This window comes from Lepus europaeus, chromosome 6 (genome assembly GCF_033115175.1).
Source record: "Lepus europaeus isolate LE1 chromosome 6, mLepTim1.pri, whole genome shotgun sequence".
Classification (NCBI taxonomy): domain Eukaryota; kingdom Metazoa; phylum Chordata; class Mammalia; order Lagomorpha; family Leporidae; genus Lepus; species Lepus europaeus.
The window spans coordinates 54,748,940-54,766,451 of record NC_084832.1 but is presented as its reverse complement, the minus strand read 5'-3'; the positions used below and the strand labels follow the sequence as shown (position 1 = coordinate 54,766,451).

Genomic DNA, 17,512 nt, shown 5'->3' with positions numbered 1-17,512 from the left:
TTTGGTTTCTTTTAGTTTTGGGGCTATGGCCATTGGTATGAACTTCGATTCTGATAATAGCTAATTCCTTGGTTAGCTATAAAGCCTTAAATAGGTTAGTAACTTGGGTTCCATTCTAAAGGGTATCTCTGTAGCTGTCATGAATTCTGTTTGCTTTCACAGCATATCAAAATCACATACAACTCCAAAAGTAAACTGTTTTTGTAAATATTAGCACTCTTATTCTGTGCTCCCATAAAAGCTTAGGTGAGAGCTAATGTTCAATCACCTCAGCTGACTTAAGTGCAGATAGAGAAGTTAATTTACCATGTTATTAAAAATCTACAGCTCCCCATATACACCTCTGAGGTGTATATGTTTCTATATATAGAAAAGGTAATACCAGGGCTAGAGCTGTGGCACAATGGGCTAAGCCTCCGCCTGTGGTGCTGGCATCCCATATGGGTGCCAGTTCTATTCGCAGCTGCTCCTCTTCCAATCCAGCTCCCTACTATGGCCTGGGAAAGCAGTAGAAGATGGCCCAAGTCCTTGGACCCCTGCACCCACATGGGAGACCTAGAAGAAGTTCCTGGCTCCTGGCTTCGGATCAGCACAGCTCAACTGTTGTGGCCAATTGGGGAATGAACCAGTAGATAGAAGCTCTCTCTTTCTCCTTCTCTCTCTCTCTCTCTCTCTCCCTCTCCCTTTCCTTCTCCTTCTCTCTGTGTGTAACTCTGACTTTCAAATAAAATAAATAAGTCTTTAAAAAAAAAGCTTTTGCTCTACTTCTAGAAACAGCCATCCTCTCCTAGTAGTACTCAGAGTTCTCTTTTGGTCTCAGGGAAATAGAAACTGGTAACATCGTTAATATATTTTAGGCATAAGGTCTTTTCTTCAAGAGAGCTATGTCCTAGATAATGCATAAAAGTATATGTAAAAACACAGAAAAGATCAATAGTTACCACTGGTTGAGGGAGGGAAAGAGTGAGGCAGAAATGGGTGCAGAATAGGGCACTTTTAGGGCAGTGCAACTATTCTGCATGGCATAACACACAACACATAATACATATGCCAAAATCTAGACCTATACACACAGAATGAACTCTTATGTGAACTAAGACTTTAATATTAATGTATCTGTATTTTAGCCACTTCAAAACAAATGCCTATCTGAGATGTCAATAACTGGGGGAAACTGTCAGGACAACTCCTATACTTTTGATTAATTTTGCTCACAACTAAAATTGATCGAAAAATAAAAATCTATTAATTAAAAAACAAAACAAAAAACCAGATTGGGCGTTGTGGCCTATGGGTAAAGCTGCCACCTGCAGTGCCAGCATGTGGAAGACCAGGATGTAGCTCCTGGCTCCCCTGCACCCATCTGGGGAGTGAACCAGAAGATGGCAGATCTCTCCCTCTCAGTAATTCTTACTTTCAAATCATTCAGAATTTGAAAGACAGAGTTACAGAGAGAGGTAGAGACAGAGAAAGAGAGAGGTCTTTCATCCACTCCCCAAATGACCGCAACAGCTGGAGCTGAGTCAGTCCTAAGCCAGGAGTCAGGAGCTTCTCCCATATGGGTGCAGGGGGCCAAGGACTTGGGCCATCTTCTGCTGCTTTCCCAGGCACATTAGCAGGGAGCTGCATGGAAGTGGAGCAGCCAAGACTCTGGCAGGTGCTCATTTGTGATACTGGTGCTGCCAGCCAGGGCTGTAATCCGCTGCGCTGCAGCACAGGCCCCAAACAAATAAATCTTAAAACACACACACACACACACACAGAAAAGGCTCTCTAAAGAAACCACTTTTTTTTTTTTTTTTTTTTTGGACAGGCAGAGTGGACAGTGAGAGAGACAGAGAGAAAGGTCTTCCTTTTTGCCGTTGGTTCACCCTCCAATGGCCGCCATGGCCGGCGCGCTGCGGCCGGTGCACCGTGCTGATCCAAAGGCAGGAGCCAGGTACTTATCCTGGTCTCCCATGGGATGCAGGGCCCAAGCACTTGGGCCATCCTCCACTGCACTCCCTGGCCACAGCAGAGAGCTGGCCTGGAAGAGGGGCAACCGGGACAGAATCCGGCGCCCCGACCGGGACTAGAACCTGGTGTGCCGGCACCGCAGGCGGAGGATTAGCCTAGTGAGCCACGGCGCCGGCTAAAGAAACCTTTTTCTTCCCCATTACAGACTCCTAATTTCAAATTGGCTGTGTTTCATCTTCCATAAACGCTAGAAGGCTAACAGTGAATTTTTATAATTCTAAGATCTGCGTACGTACAGTATTATTTTGCAGCTCAACAAATATTTATTAAAAGCGTCCTATAGCCAAAGCAATACAACTGATTTAGTATTCACACAATCCTATCAAATAATGTTATTCATAATTCCCAAAAGAAAACACCGTTTGAAGAAAGAAATCAAAGACATACTAGTATGAGCCGACTAATCCGCATTCCATACTCAACGTTCGAAACCATATCAAACCGAAGAGAACTGGTGCCTTCTCCCAAACGGGCGCTTTCTTCCATCACCCGGCAAAGCAAGCAACAGAGGAGAATGCTCGCCGTACATCGCTCCCTACATGCAAAGCGGCTTCTGTCAGTCTCAGCACAGGAGAGTGGGAAGGGCGCCCGGCATGCCTCGGGGCGCGAAAGGCAACCTGGGAGCGGTAGTTACTCTGGACGCCCGCCAGTAGCACACGCAGTGGCAGCTCCGGACTCCGGTCAGCCGGTCTTGTGAGGGTAAGCTGAGGTGGGAAAAGGGCGCGAACGTTAGAGGGTAAAGTGGGGCGGGGAAAAGGGCGCCAAAGTTAGAGGGCGAGTCAGGCAGTGGCTACGCGGTGAGGGACAAGGCAGCGCGGCCCAGAGCTGACTTGGTGGGTGGACCCCTACCTCAGTCTCTTCGGAGACGCAGCTGTCCTGGCGTCTGTAAAGGAAGCGTGGGGAGGAGCCAGAGCCGCGTCCCTGCAGCCTCGCTTTCTCTTCAGAGCTCCGCCGCCATCTCCACCATGGAGTCCCGGGAAGACGCTCCGCGGTCTCGCCGCCATGCCAGCTCCCGTAGTGAGAGTGAGCCCCCAAAATTTCACGAGCGCACAGTTTCAGCCTTTTTCACAGGTCCAGAGGAGTTAAAGGACTCGGCCCATTCTGCAGCCATGCTGGCACAGCTCAAGTCGTTCTATGACGCGCGGCTGCTGTGTGATGTGACCATCGAGGTGGTGACGCCTGGCAGCGGGCCTGGCACGGGCCACCTGTTCCCCTGCAACCGCAACGTGCTGGCCGCCGCGTGCCCCTACTTCAAGAGCATGTTCATGGGCGGCATGTACAAGAGCCAGCAGGCCAGTGTGACCATGCACGACGTGGACGCCGAGTCCTTCGAGGTCCTGGTGGAGTACTGCTACACGGGCCGTGTGTCCCTGAGCGAGGCCAACGTGCAGCGCCTGTACGCCGCCTCTGACATGCTGCAGCTCGAGTACGTGCGGGAAGCCTGCGCCTCCTTCTTAGCCCGCCGCCTTGACCTGGCCAACTGCACGGCCATCCTCAAGTTTGCCGATGCCTTTGGCCACCGCAAGCTGAGATCTCAGGCCCAGTCCTATATAGCTCACAACTTCAAGCAGCTCAGTCGGATGAGTTCGGTTCGGGAGGAGTCTCTGGCCGACCTGACCCTGGCCCAGCTGCTGGCCATCCTGCGCCTGGATAGCCTGGACATAGAGAGTGAGCTGACGGTGTGCCACGTGGCCCTGCAGTGGCTGGAAGCTGCGCCCAAAGAGCGGGGCCCCAGTGCTGCCGAAGTCTTCAAGTGCGTCCGCTGGTCGCTCTTCACGGAAGACGACCAGGACTACCTGGAAGGGCTGCTGGCCAAGCCCATTGTGAGGAAGTACTGCCTGGACGTCATTGAAGGGGCCCTGCAGATGCGCTACGGGGACGTGTTGTACAAGTCACTGGTGCCGGTGCCAAACAGCAGCACTAGCAGCAGTAGCAGCAGCAGCTCCGTTGTCTCTGCAGGAGAAAATCCACCGCAGAGGCTGGGTATGTGTGCCAAGGAGATGGTGATCTTCTTTGGACATCCCAGAGATCCCTTTATGTGTTTTGATCCGTATACTGGGGATATTTACAAAGTGCCTTCACCTTTGCCCTCCCTTGCTGTTACTGGAGTTGTCATCACTTTCGCTGTCTGTGTCTCTCCAGACCATGACATCTATCTAGCTGCCCAGCCCACTAAAGAATTCTGGGTGTACAAACCAGCCCAAAATAGTTGGCAGCAACTTGCTGACCCCTTGCTGTGTCGTGAGAGCATGAAGATGGCATATCTCAATGGCTACATTTACATTTTGGGTGGGCGAGACCCTGCTACTGGAGTGAAATGGAAGAAAGTGGAATGTTATAGTGTTCAGAGGGACCAGTGGGTGTTGGTGGCCTCACTACCTCATTTTATGTCCTTTAACCTACTGGTAATTCCAAACTATCTCTATGTCCTCAACAATAAGCACATGTACTATTATGATCCTAGCCACAATATGTGGCTGAAGTGTCTTTCTGTTAAGCACAGTAGCTTACGTGGAGCATGTGTCTTTAATGATGAGATCTATTGTATCTGTGATCTACCCAACATGAAGGTCTATAACCCTGTCAGAGCGCAGTGGAGGCAGATTAATAATATTCCCTTGGTGGTAGAGACCAACAACTACAAGATTATCAACTATGGCCAAAAATTGTTGCTTATCACCTCACACACCCCAAAATGGGAAATAAACCGAGTGACTGTGTATGAGTATGATAGTACAGAAGACCGATGGATAAATACAGACACTCCATTAGGCCTCTTGCAGTTCGACTCTTACTTTTTGTGCCTCTCAGCTCGTGTTTATCCTTGTTGCCTTGAATCTGGTCAGAGCTTCCTCATTGAAGAGGATATACCAAGTGACTGTAGTACTGATTAGAACTTAGGTGAATTCAGTGAGGTGAGCTCTGAATCAAGTAATTTAAGTTCAATGTCTAATGATAATTATTGGGTGCCAGTAACACTTAATTGCAATATGCAAGATTAGCAGGATTTGTTGTAATGAAATTGAAGCACCAAATGTTTTTACTGCTGTGCAGAGTATCCTAAAAAGAAAGCCTTTCCACTGGGGAAGGGAGGAGTTATATTACCTGAAGGTTTGATTTAGAAAAGGATTATGCTTGAAATAGTATAATTTAACGTTTGAAAATTTTAGCACTCATAGGAATCATTCTATTTAGTAATGTACTCTGCCAAGAATCCAGTGTTGTTTTCATTGTTTATTAATGGTTGTATTTTATTACAGCAGTTTATTGTAGTAAACTTTACATTGTTTTGTGCCATAAGGACTATAACTTTTAAATTTTAGTTTTTAAAATAGAAACATGATTGGATAGAAATTGCTAAGACTGTTTTGAAAAGAGTGCATTTTCCTTTGGTACAATGTATAGATTTCCAAAATGTTAAACTATATAGTAGGTATTTACAAAATGTGTCCTAACTGAAATACAGTTGGATTGTTTTAGTTTTCTCCTCAACTGTGACTAGGAAGGTGGATATTATATATTAGAATTACTGATTTCATTTGTTAATTTACATAATGACTGTAAGCTCACTGAAAATCAAACAGTAACAAAAACAACTGTTTCAAAATTTTTTAAACTTTTAGAATATAAAATGTAAAAGAATTTGCAAAGTGACCAATTTTCATCTAAAGAAATTCTAGTACTGTCAGAAATCTACAAACTTTACAAAAAAAAGTAACTTGCTTAAAGTTTTATGTTTTTTTATGTGAACCTGATACATGTATCATTCAATCAGGAATAATTCTTTTTTTCATGGTACATGATTATATACAAAATTTATATCTGCTTCCTTAAGAAGTTTGTTATTCCTAAAATATTTTAGCTATACAATTTTGGTGTTCATCATAGAGGATTCTTCAACAGGATGTGGTATTTCTTTACTGTTTTATGAAGTTATAGTGGTTTTGAAAATATGTATAAGCTTAAAATAGTATTTTATTGAGATCAGCAGTTATTCTTTCAACTGTAAAATCAAGTGCCAAAGAAAGCCCTTTAAAACTTTAAGCTGTAGGCCAGCGCCGCGGCTCAATAGGCTAATCCTCCACCTGCGGCACCGGCACCCTGGGTTCTAGTCCCGGTCGGGGTGCTGGATTCTGTCCCTGTTGCTCCTCTTCCAGTCCAGCTCTCTGCTGTGGCCCGGGAGTGCAGTGGAGGATGGCCCAGGTGCTTGGGCCCTGCACCTGCATGGGAGACCAGGAGAAGCACCTGGCTCCTAGCTTCGGATCAGCGCGGTGCGCAGGCCGCAGCAACCATTTGTGGGGTGAACCAACGGAAAAGGAAGACCTTTCTCTCTCTGTCTCTCTCTCACTGTCCACTCTGCCTGTCAAAAAACAAAACAAAACTTTAAGCTGTATATAGAACTTTTTTGTAGAGCTCTGAAATTTTGTCAGTTTTTTTAAGTGACCAAATGTTCTTGATTTTCAGTTTGAAGACATTTTTGTATTAAAAATTAACAGTTGAGAGTTGAAGGACATTAAGTGGAAAATGGCATTAGGGCCAATAGTTTATTTCTTGTAAAATGTTTCCCTAGTAATGGCACACATGGCTATTTTATTGTGGCATTTGGACATCGTTTGTGTTTCTCTGTGAACCATGCTCCACTGTTTGTTTTTCTGTCACCATAATATAAGGAAATATCTAGAAATAGAGAGTAAATTCCACAAAAGTGACATTTTGAAATATAGGTGTTTTCTTTTTGAGGATTGGATACTTAATGTAATGGTTGTTGTGTTATATATACATGACAAATAACCAGATGCATATGATGTATACATTTTTTCTATACCTACTGAGAATCATCTTCATGTACATTCAATAACATGCTAATTTGTATTCAATGTTTATTCTCTAGTGAATGGATATTAGCCATTCACAATATAGCACAGGAATGTGGGGAATATGAAGATGGAAAGGAGTAAGTAATCCATAAGCTGTACTTTGGAAATTTATATTCATTAAATAAAAGTTAAAAAAAAATAATGTTTTCTTTGTCATTTCATTTGGCTTTTTGAAAAGTCTACAAGACAGGCCTGTTTAGCATTATTTTTAGTGAAGTAAAATTCCTGCCTTGTCACTGTGTGTCCCTCTATAATAACAAATGTGCTGTATCCACCTAAGGCTACATTTTGTTCCATTTGACTGCAGTGCAATTACAAAGCTATTCTCAATATTGTTCATTTTTGGCCAAGTTTTTCTTCACCATTAACTTGTTGCTGAAAGCTTTTTGTTCTGTAAGGTTGAAACTTGAACAATGCTTATCTCAACCAGGTTATCCATTTACAAAATAAGATTATACAGTTGATGTGTAAAAGACAAATTCTCCAGTGTGTCATTCTTAACCTTTGAGTTAAAGTCTAGGCTAAATAGAAGTGTCTTCGTTTACAATGAGATTTTTCTTGGGAAGAAATTTTTCTTTGTCTTTTTTAATTTGAAAGAGCTACAGAGAGAAGGGAAGAAGCAGAGCTTCCATCTGCTGTTTCATTCCTCAAATAGTTGCAGGTCTGGGCCAGGCCAAAGCCAGGAGCCAGGAACTCCATCTGCATTTCCCCTGTGGGTAGCAGGGTCCCAAGTGCTTGGTCAGTCTTCTGCCTTCTCAGGCTTATCAGCAGGAAGCTAGATTGGAAGCAGAGCAGTTTAGATTCAAACTGGCAATATGATATGGGATGCCAGCATTACAATTAGTGGCCCTAATATTTTGGTTTTGTCATCTAAGTTAGGTAATAGTTATTAACCATAATTTTGTACATATGTGATTTGTACAGGTTGGTTATTAATAAAACTGATAAACCTCAGGCTTTTTTTTTTTTTTTAACCCCAAGAGACAGAGAGCTCTGATCCATTTGCACTCACTGTCTGAATGTGTACCAGGACTAAAACAGGCTAAAACTGGCCAAGGTCAGCATTGGCAAGAAGCTGACTCAGGGATCTAGAGTCAGGCACTTCAATATGGGACAGAGACATACTAAATGACATCCTAACCACTAGGCCAAATGCTCACCCCTGCTTCCTGATTTTTAAATTCAGTGGTTCTGCTAAATGTATATAACCCTTGCTTATGCAGTGAGTCACACAACTAGTAATGTTGAAATATCTCCTTGATAAGAATTCTCTGAATTTTCCAATTAATTAGCACATCTTTATAAGAATGTTTGATACAATGTCATTTGCAGTACTCCCATTTGAAAAATTTAGGATCGCCTTCATTCCTTCATTATCTTTTTTTTTTTTTTAAGATTTTATTAATCTATTTGAGAGGTAGAGTTACAGACAGTGAGAGGGAGACAGAAAATTCTACCCACTGGTTCACTCCCTAAATGGCTGCAATGGCTGTAGCTGAGCCAATCTGAAGCCAGGAGCTGGGAGCTTCCTCCTGGTCCCCAATGTGGGTAGGGGGCCCAAGTGCCTGGGCCATCCTCCACTGCTTTCCTAGGCCATAGCAGAGAGCTGGATCTGAAGAGGAGCAGCTGTGACGAGAACTTGTGCCCACATGGGATGCCGGCACCACAGGTGGAGGGTTAACCTCCTGTTCCACAGTGCCAGCCCTCATTATTATTTTTTTAAAGATTTATTTTATTTATTTGAAAGAGTTACAGAGAGAGGTAGAGACAGAGAGAGAGATCTTCCATCTGCTGGTTCACTCCTCAGATGGCTGCAATGGCCGGAGCTGCGCTGATCTGAAGGCAGAAGCCAGGAGCTTCCTCTGGGTCTGCCTCGTGGGTGCAGGGGCCCAAGGACTCGGGCCATTTTCTACTGCTTTCCCAGACCATAGCAGGGAGCTGGATCCAAAGTGGAGCAGCCGGGACTAGAACCGGCACCCACTGGGATGTTGGTGCTTCAGGCCAGGGCGTTAACCCACTGTGCCACATCGCCGGCCCCCCTCATTATCTTTTTAATATAAATTTCTGTAGTCTGAAATTCTCTAAAAGCCTAAATTGAAATAAAAAAAATTAAAAAAAAAATGACATTACGTTTCCAGAAGGATACGATAGTAAAATAATGTCGCTAGCAACTTGTCTGAATATGTGGGTTAAAGGTGGAAATTAAGTCATAAAGCTCTTTTCCATCTTTTTTTTTTTGACAGGCAGAGTGGGTAGTGAGAGAGAGAGAGACAGAGAGAAAGGTCTTCCTTTTTGCCGTTGGTTCACCCTCCAGTGGCCGCTGCGGCCGGCGCACCACGCTGATCCGAAGCCAGGAGCCAGGTGCTTCTCCTGGTCTCCCATGCGGGTGCAGGGCCCAAGCACTTGGGCCATCCTCCACTGCCTTCCCGGGCCATAGCAGAGAGCTGGCCTGGAAGAGGGGCAACCGGGATAGAATCCGGCTCCCCAACCGGGACTAGAACCCTGTGTGCCGTCACCGCAAGGCGGAGGATTAGCCTGTTAAGCCACGGCGCCGGCCTCTCTTTTCCATTATTTTTAATTAAGCAAAGATTTTAGAATTTTTGTTCCTGTTTCTTATTTTTTAAGAGGATTTATTTATTTGAAAGGCAGGGTGACAGAGATCTTCCCATCTTCTGGTTCACTCCCCAAATGGCCACACTGGCCAGGGCAGAGCCAGGTTGAAGTCAGGAGCCTGGAACTCCATCTGGGTCTCCCATATGGGTGACAGGGGCCCAGGTAGTTGGGCCATTATTTGCTGCTTTCCCAGACTCATTAGCAGGACATTGGATCAGAAGCAGAGCAGCTAGGACCCAAACTGGCACTCTGATACAATATGTGGGCACCCCAAGTGGTGGTTTACCTCACTGCATCATAACACCCACCCCTTCATTGGTTTTGATTGAATAAAGTTCACAGGCTAAATGTTCACCAAATGTCTACTGTCTATTTATATATCATGAGCCAGAGTCTTCTCTTGGCATGTTCCAACTCCCTGAGTGAAAGAAAAGAGCCCTAAGAAATGGCTGTGTAACAGGACATTCAATGGCAGTTATCACTTAGACAACAAATATGTGGCAGGTATGTGGCACTACTTGGGATGCTCACATTCCATATGGGAGTACCTAGTTCCTCCTCCAGTCCAACTTTCTGCTGATGTGCACCCTGGAGAACAACAGATAATGGCTCAAGTACTTGGGTCCCTGCTGTCCTCATGGGAAACCTGGATTGAGTCATGAGCTCCTGGCTTCAGTCTATCCCAGCCATGCTTTGCCTTTCAAGTAAAATGAGAATAAAGTGTTTCTGCTAAAAAGAGATACCAAAATTACGGGTTAATGGTGAAAACTAGAAGTTTCTCAGCACAAAGTAGTCTATTTGACAACACTCTAGTATTTTTGTTCCAGATTTTTTAAAAGAATTTTTAAAATTTATTTTATTTGAAAGGCAGAAAGAGAGTGCTTCCAGCTGCTGGGTCACTCTCCAAAAGCCTGCAATATCCATGGCTGGGCCTGGCTGAAACTAAGTTCTTGGAACTCTTTTTAGACCTCCCACATGGATGACAGCAATGCAAGTACTTGAACCATCATCCGTTGCCTCCCAGAATCTGTGTTAGTAGGAAGCTGGATCAAAGAGCAGAGAAGCCAGGACCCCAATCAGGCACTCTGACATGGGATGCAGGAATTCCTAGCAGTGACTTAAATGATATGCCAGATTCCCACTCTCTGAAATATCTTTGCAGTCCTGTATGGATATAATATACTTAACTTCCGCTATGTTGAAACTCAGACTGTTAGCTCTATTAACCTGTTTTCTTGCCTAGTTCTTATACCAGCTTCAGCTTATTCAGTTTTGTTGATATATACATATCGTATCATTTTCTTGTGCTCCTGAAAATTTGAAAACACCTCTCAGAGAATACTTTGAATTATTACTTCCATCACCTATGTGACAAAACCTTTACCATTATATATATATATATATATATATTTTTTTTTTTTTTTGAGAGGCAGAGTAGATATTGAAAGAGAGAGAGAGAGAGAGAGACAGAGAAAAAGGTCTTCCTTTTTCCGTTGGTTCACCCTCCAATGGCCGCTGCGGCCAGCGCATCTCGCTGATCTGAAGCCAGGAGCCAGGTGCTTCTCCTGGTCTCCCATGCGGGTGCAGGGCCCAAGGACTTGGGCCATCCTCCACTGCCTTCCCGGGCCATAGCAGAGAGCTGGCCTGGAAGAGGGGCAACCGGGATAGAATCCGGTGCCCCAACCGGGACTAGAACCCGGTGTGCCGGGTGCCCCTCTTCCAGGCCAGCTCTCTGCTGTGGCCAGGGAGTGCAGTGGAGGATGGCCCAAGTGCTTGGGCCCTGCACCCCATGGGAGACCAGGATAAGCACCTGACTCCTGTCATTGGATCAGCGTGGTGTGCCGGCCACGGCAGCCATTGGAGGGTGAACCAACGGCAAAGGAAGACCTTTCTCTCTGTCTCTCTCTCTCACTGTCCACTCTGCCTGTCAAAAACAAAACAAAACAAAACAAATCTTTGAGACAGCCAGGCCTATATTATAGCTCATTATTAAAAAATCAAGATGCCCAATGAAATGGAAGGTTTACCAGGGAAGACCAGTTGCCCAGACACAGATCTTGCAAAGGACTACTTGTCAGAGAGTCACCATATTCAAGGTCTAACTCTCTTCTTCAGAAGTCTGGATCTTCAATTATTACTATATCCCTTAATGTGAATGGGTTTGAGGACTGAATCATATTAACTAAACCACCAAGAGCCAAATATATAAAAGCCATATTATTGATATATTCATTGACAATTACAATTATTTTCCAATTAAGGGGATATATATATTCTCTGATCACCATGTATTCATGTCCAATCTTCATGAGAGATAAAATTTCACATTTTCTATTTTAAAACTGATTACAAAGATGCAATAATCAAGACATTGTGGTGTTGGCATAAGGAGATATATATATAGATCAGTGAAATAGAACTGAAAATCCAGAAATAAACTCAGATCCACAGCTAATTGATTTTACAGGAGTGCCATTCCTCTCTATGAGATGGAATTGTCTCCTCAATAGATGGTGCTGGATCACTTCTCAGCCTTTTGGCCAGGATCAAGTGTAGATGGTGCTGGGATAACTGACGTTCACATGCTAAAGACGAAAGTTGGACACTAATTTTTTAAAAAGGGGAAAAAGCTTAATTAGATGTTTCTTCCAAGAAATAAAAATGACCAACAAGCATATGAGAAGCCCAACATCATTAGTCAACAGGGACACGCAAAACAAAACCACAATGAAATATCACTTCAAACCTTCTAGGATGGCAACAGTTAAAAAAAAAAAAAAAAAAAAAGTGGATGTAATGATGAGGAACTGGAGCTCTCATATGCTTGTTGATGGGAATGTAAATTGTGCAGCCAAGCCAATGTGCTATACAAACTTTTTATCTTTCACTTTGTCCCCTTGAGAGTGCAAGGTGTCTGGTGAGGTTTACTGGTCCCAACGGGGGGGGGGGGGGGGGGGGAGTCGTGTGTCTTAAGTTGGGAGGGCTCCTTTTGTAGATACAGAGCGTGGGGGTTAAAGGTTGAGGCAGGTCTGATCCTCACTGGTTGACCTTTAGGCACCCACGGGGACCTTGACAAAAACTTTTCATTCCCAGAAGTGCTGGTAGGGACTCTCCATTCCCAGAAGTGTGGGCCTTCTCTCCTGCGGATCCCAAAGCTACCAGAGAGCACCCGCAATGTGTATTATTACAGAGGGCTAAATGTGTTGGTATGAGTGCTGCTTTAATAATGCCAAAAAAGCCCCAGAGGTAAGCTAATTACAATATGACTTATTTTACATTGATGGCGAGTTCCTCTAAATGCTAAATATAAAATTACTACAACACCCAGTAATTCCAAATAAGTATATATGCATAAGAAAAAACAGGAAGTCACTTACTACAATCCAATGTCCAGTGATGCAAATCATAACCACCAAAAGGTAGAAATTACTCACTGCCCATTGATGGGTGAATTACTCAAGAAAATGTGTTATTTACGTACAAGGAAATGTAGGCATTGCTAGAAGAAATTGTAGGTTTGGTTCCAGACCACCACAAGACGGCAAATACTCTAAGAGAGCAAGTGACACATTTTTTATTTCCCAGGGCATGTAAAAGTCATGTTTATACTCTGTTGTAGTCTATTGAGGGTGCAATAACATCTCTGAAAAATATGCCTTTATTGAAAATACATTATCAGGGCTGGTGCTGTGGCGCAGTGAGTTAACGCCCTGGCATGAAGCGCTGGCATCCCATATGGGTGCTGGTTCGAGTCCCGGCTGCTCCACTTCTGATCCAGCTCTCTGCTGTGGCCCGGGAAAGCAGTCCTTGGGCCCCTGCTACCATGTGGGAGACCCAGAGGAAGCTCCTAGCTCCTGGCTGCGGATCGACGCAGCTCCGGCCATTGCAGCCAACTGGGGAGTGAACCATCGGATAGAAGACCTCTTTTTTTCTCTCTCTCTGCCTCTCCTCTCTCTGTGTAACTCTTTCAAATAAATAAATAAATCTTTTAAAAAAATACATTATCACTAAAAAATGCTTAATGATACTCACTTTGCAAGTGGCAGGTCTTGCCTTCATGATGATGGCTGACTGACCAAGATAGTGATTGCTGGGGCCAGTGTTGTGGTATAGTAGGTAAAGCTGCCATCTATGATGCCGACATCCCATATGGGCACCAGTTTGAATTTCAACTGCTCCACTTCCAATCCAGCTCCTTGCTAATGAACCTGAGAAAGCAGTGGAAGATGGTCCAAGTCCTTAGGTCCCTGCACCCACATGGGAGACATGAAAGAAACTCCTGGTTGCTGGCTTTGGTCTAGCTCAGACCTAGCCATAATAGCAATCTGAGGAACAAACCAGTGGATGGAAGATCTCTCTGCCTCTCTTCCTCCCTCTTTCAAATAAATAAATCTTTTTTTTTTTTTTTTTTGACAGGCAGAGTTAGACAGTGAGAGAGAGAGCCAGAGAGAAAGGTCTTCCTTTTCCGTGGGTTCACCCCACAAATGGTTGCTGCGGCCTGCGCACTTCGCCAATCCGAAGCCAGGAGCCAGGTGCTTCCTCCTGGTCTCCCATGTGGGTGCAGGGCCCAAGCACTTGGGCCATCCTCCACTGCTTTCCCGGGCCACAGCAGAGAGCTGGACTGGAAGAGAAGCAACCGGGACAGAACCCGGCGCCCCAACCGGGACTAGAACCTGGGGTGCCGGCGCCGCAGGCGGAGGATTAGCCAAGTGAGGCTCTCTTTTTGGTCTCCAAGTTTAACATGTCAAAACTAAAAATAATAAATACAAAACACTAAAGAAATATACTTTCACTAGCCATAAATAAGAGTACCAATTCTTGTACATCTTCACCAGTGTCATCAAATTATTTAACCTTTGTTAACCTGATAAGTGAAAGATGACATCTGTATGACAAATAACAAGTGCTTATGGTGTGTCGGGTGCTGTTCTGTAGGCTGGGACACAGCAGAGCTCTTGCCATTAGGGAGTTTATATTGCAAGGATTGTGTGGGGGCCATATGGAGAAAATTGCAAACCTTTAGAAAGACATAAAAGAACTGACTCAAGGAAAAGAGATACAGAGAGCTGCAAAGAATTAATGTCAGAAAGATAGCAGTTATTACCAACTCAATGGGTGTAGGACAAAACAAGGTGTTTTTGGGACATAGCAGAGAGAACCAAAAAAATGTTATTTGAAATAATGAATATATGAACTACGGACATATTGAAAAGGAAAAATACTTTGAGGATATTTGCTCTACAGAAGCCAGAATGATGAAAACAATTAAATCAGTGTGGTACCCGCACACTAACAGACACCCAGAAACAAGCTCTACCTCATACGACGTGCCTACATGTGAACAAGTATGATACTATTTAACTAGTACGGTTTTAAAATACTATCTGGTAGGGTTGTTTCCCCAAGTATAGTTCTCTGACATGATAAAATCTGCATTAAAAAACAAACCCTACTTTTGAACAGGACTTCATCCAGAGGGTGTACTTCATGAAACCAGGAGCCATAAAGGTTAGCTACATACACCTATAGAGTTAACAAATAAAGGGGAAAAAACCCACAGCAGTCATGGCAGGGAAGGGAAAGGATCAGAGATTACTGGAACTAAAGAAAACTTATTTCTCTATTATTTGGATTTTTATATTTTTAGGAATAATACTTTTGTAATGTCCTCATACATACATACACACAGATAAAAAATTAAGAGTGAGTCATGGGGCCGGTGCTGTGGCGCAGCAGGTTAATGCCATGGTCTGAAGCGCTGGCATCCTATACGGGTGCTGGTTCTAGTCCCGGCTGCTCCTCTTCCGATCCAGTTCTCTGCTATGGCCTGGGATAGCAGTGGAGGATGGCTCAAGTCCTTGGGCCCCTGCACCCGCATGGGAGACCCGGAGGAAGCTCCTGGCTCCTGGCTTCGGATCGGTGCAGCATTTGGGGAGTGAACTAGCAGATTAAGAGTGAGTGTTAAACCTAGTGCTTAAGCTGCCAGTTGTGATTCCTCTATCTTGTATTGGACTGTTTGGGTTTCAGTTCTGGCTTTGCTCCTGATTCGTTTTCTGCTAATGTGCATCCTGGAGGTAGCAGGTGATGCTCAAGTAAGTGGGTACCTGCCATCCATGTGGGAGACCAGGATTGATTTCTTGGCTCTTGGCTTCAGCCTGGCTCAGCCCTAGCTGTTGTGGGCACTTCAGGAATGAATCAGTGGGTAAGTGAAATCTCTCAAATAACACAGAATTTTTTTAAATGATAAAATGAAAAGGTTGGGTGGTGCTTCAAGAAGTGCCTTTCAAATAAAATAAATCCTAAGACTATTTTGGTGTGAAAAATTTTGCATGCATTTTCTTTCACAATATACATTTTCAATTAACTTTTTGAAGACGTGTTGTATGCAAAAAAATTTCAATTTTTTTCACCAAAACAGTTTTAATTCCACTTACATGAATGTTTTGAGAATTCCCTTGTATAGTGGAAAAGAGCCTATTAAATACTTCTGAAAAAATTCAGGTAACTTTAATCTGTTACGTACTCTTTTTTTTGGAAGATTTTATTTGAAGTCAGAGTTGGTGGGGTGGGGAGAGAGAGACTTCCATCCACTTCACTCCCCAGATTTATTTATTTATTTGAAAGGCAGAGTTACAGAGAGGCGAGAGAGAGAGAGAGAGAGAGAGAGAGAGAGAGAGAGAGAGAGAGAGAGAGAGTGTTAGTTTTCCATCTGCTGGCTCACTCTCCAGATGGTTGCAAAAGCTGGAGCTGCACCTATCCGAAGCCAGGAGCCAGGAGCTTCTTCTGGGTCTCCCACACGGGTGCAGGGGTCCAAGGACTTGGGCCATCTTTTTTTTTTTTTTGACAGGCAGAGTGGATAGTGAGAGAGAGACAGAGAGAAAGGTCTTCCTTTTTGCCGTTGGTTCACCCTCCAATGGCCACTGCGGCCGGCGCATCTCACTGATCCGAAGCCAGGAGCCAGGTGCTTCTCCTGGTCTCCCATGCAGGTGCAGGGGCCAAGCACTTGGGCCATCCTCCACTGCCTTCCCGGGCCATAGCAGAGAGCTGGCCTGGAAGAGGGGCAACCGGGATAGAATCCGGCTCCCCAATCGGGACTAGAACCCGGTGTGCCGGCGCCGCAAGGCGGAGGATTAGCCTGTTAAGCCACGGCGCCGGCCAACCATCTTCTTTTTTTAAAAAATATTTTTATTTATTTATTTGAAAGTCAGAGATACACAAAGAAAAGTAGAGAGAGAGAGGTCTTCCATCCGATGGTTCACTCCCCAGTTGGCCGCAAGGGCCAGAGCTGTGCCGATCCGTAGCCAGGAGCTTCTTCCGGGTCTCCCATGTGGGTGCAGGGGCCCAAGGACTTGGGCCATCTTCTACTGCTTTCCCAGGCCATAGCAGAGAGCTGGATCGGAAGTGGAGCAGCTGGGACTACTACCGGTACCCATATATGATGCCAGTGCTCCAGGCCAGGGCATTAACCCACTGCACCACAGTGCTGGCTGCTGGGCCATCTTCTTCTGCTTTCCCAGGCCATAGTAGACAGCTGGATCGGATGTGGAGGAGCAGGGACTCAAACTGGCACCCATGTGGGATGCCGGCGCTGTGGACAGAAGCTTTACCGGCTACATTACAGCGCTGGCCCCATGAATAAACCTTAAAAAAACGTCTTCAGGGGTTGGTGCTGTGACACAGTGAGTTAAGGCTCCACTTGGGCTAGCGGCACCCCATTCCAGTGGGCCAGTTATGATCCTGGCCACTCATGTGGGAGACCAGGATGGAGTTTCTAGCTTCTGGCTTTGACCTGGCCCAGATCTGTTAGAGTCATTAATACTGCTCTTCTCTGCCTTTCAAATAAATCTTTTTTTTTTTTTCTCACACGCTAAGCTATATTTATTAATATTCATCAAATAAATCTTTTAAAGAAGTCTTCAGTTTTATATTTTATAGTAGCTAGATGCAAATACAGAATTATTCCATTTATAGTCTATGCTGATTTGGTTATGGTTTGAGTGTGGTCC

The 17,512-nt window shown here is 44.5% G+C and overlaps 1 protein-coding gene across 1 annotated transcript; it reads left to right on the top strand.

Moving 5' to 3' along the window:
* Nucleotides 1-2,981: 2,981 nt before the first annotated feature.
* Nucleotides 2,982-4,910, top strand: LOC133762320 (kelch repeat and BTB domain-containing protein 6-like). The gene has a single exon (XM_062195320.1). The coding sequence runs from the start codon at nt 2,982-2,984 to the stop codon at nt 4,908-4,910; it is 1,929 nt and encodes a 642-aa protein (XP_062051304.1).
* Nucleotides 4,911-17,512: the final 12,602 nt, after the last annotated feature.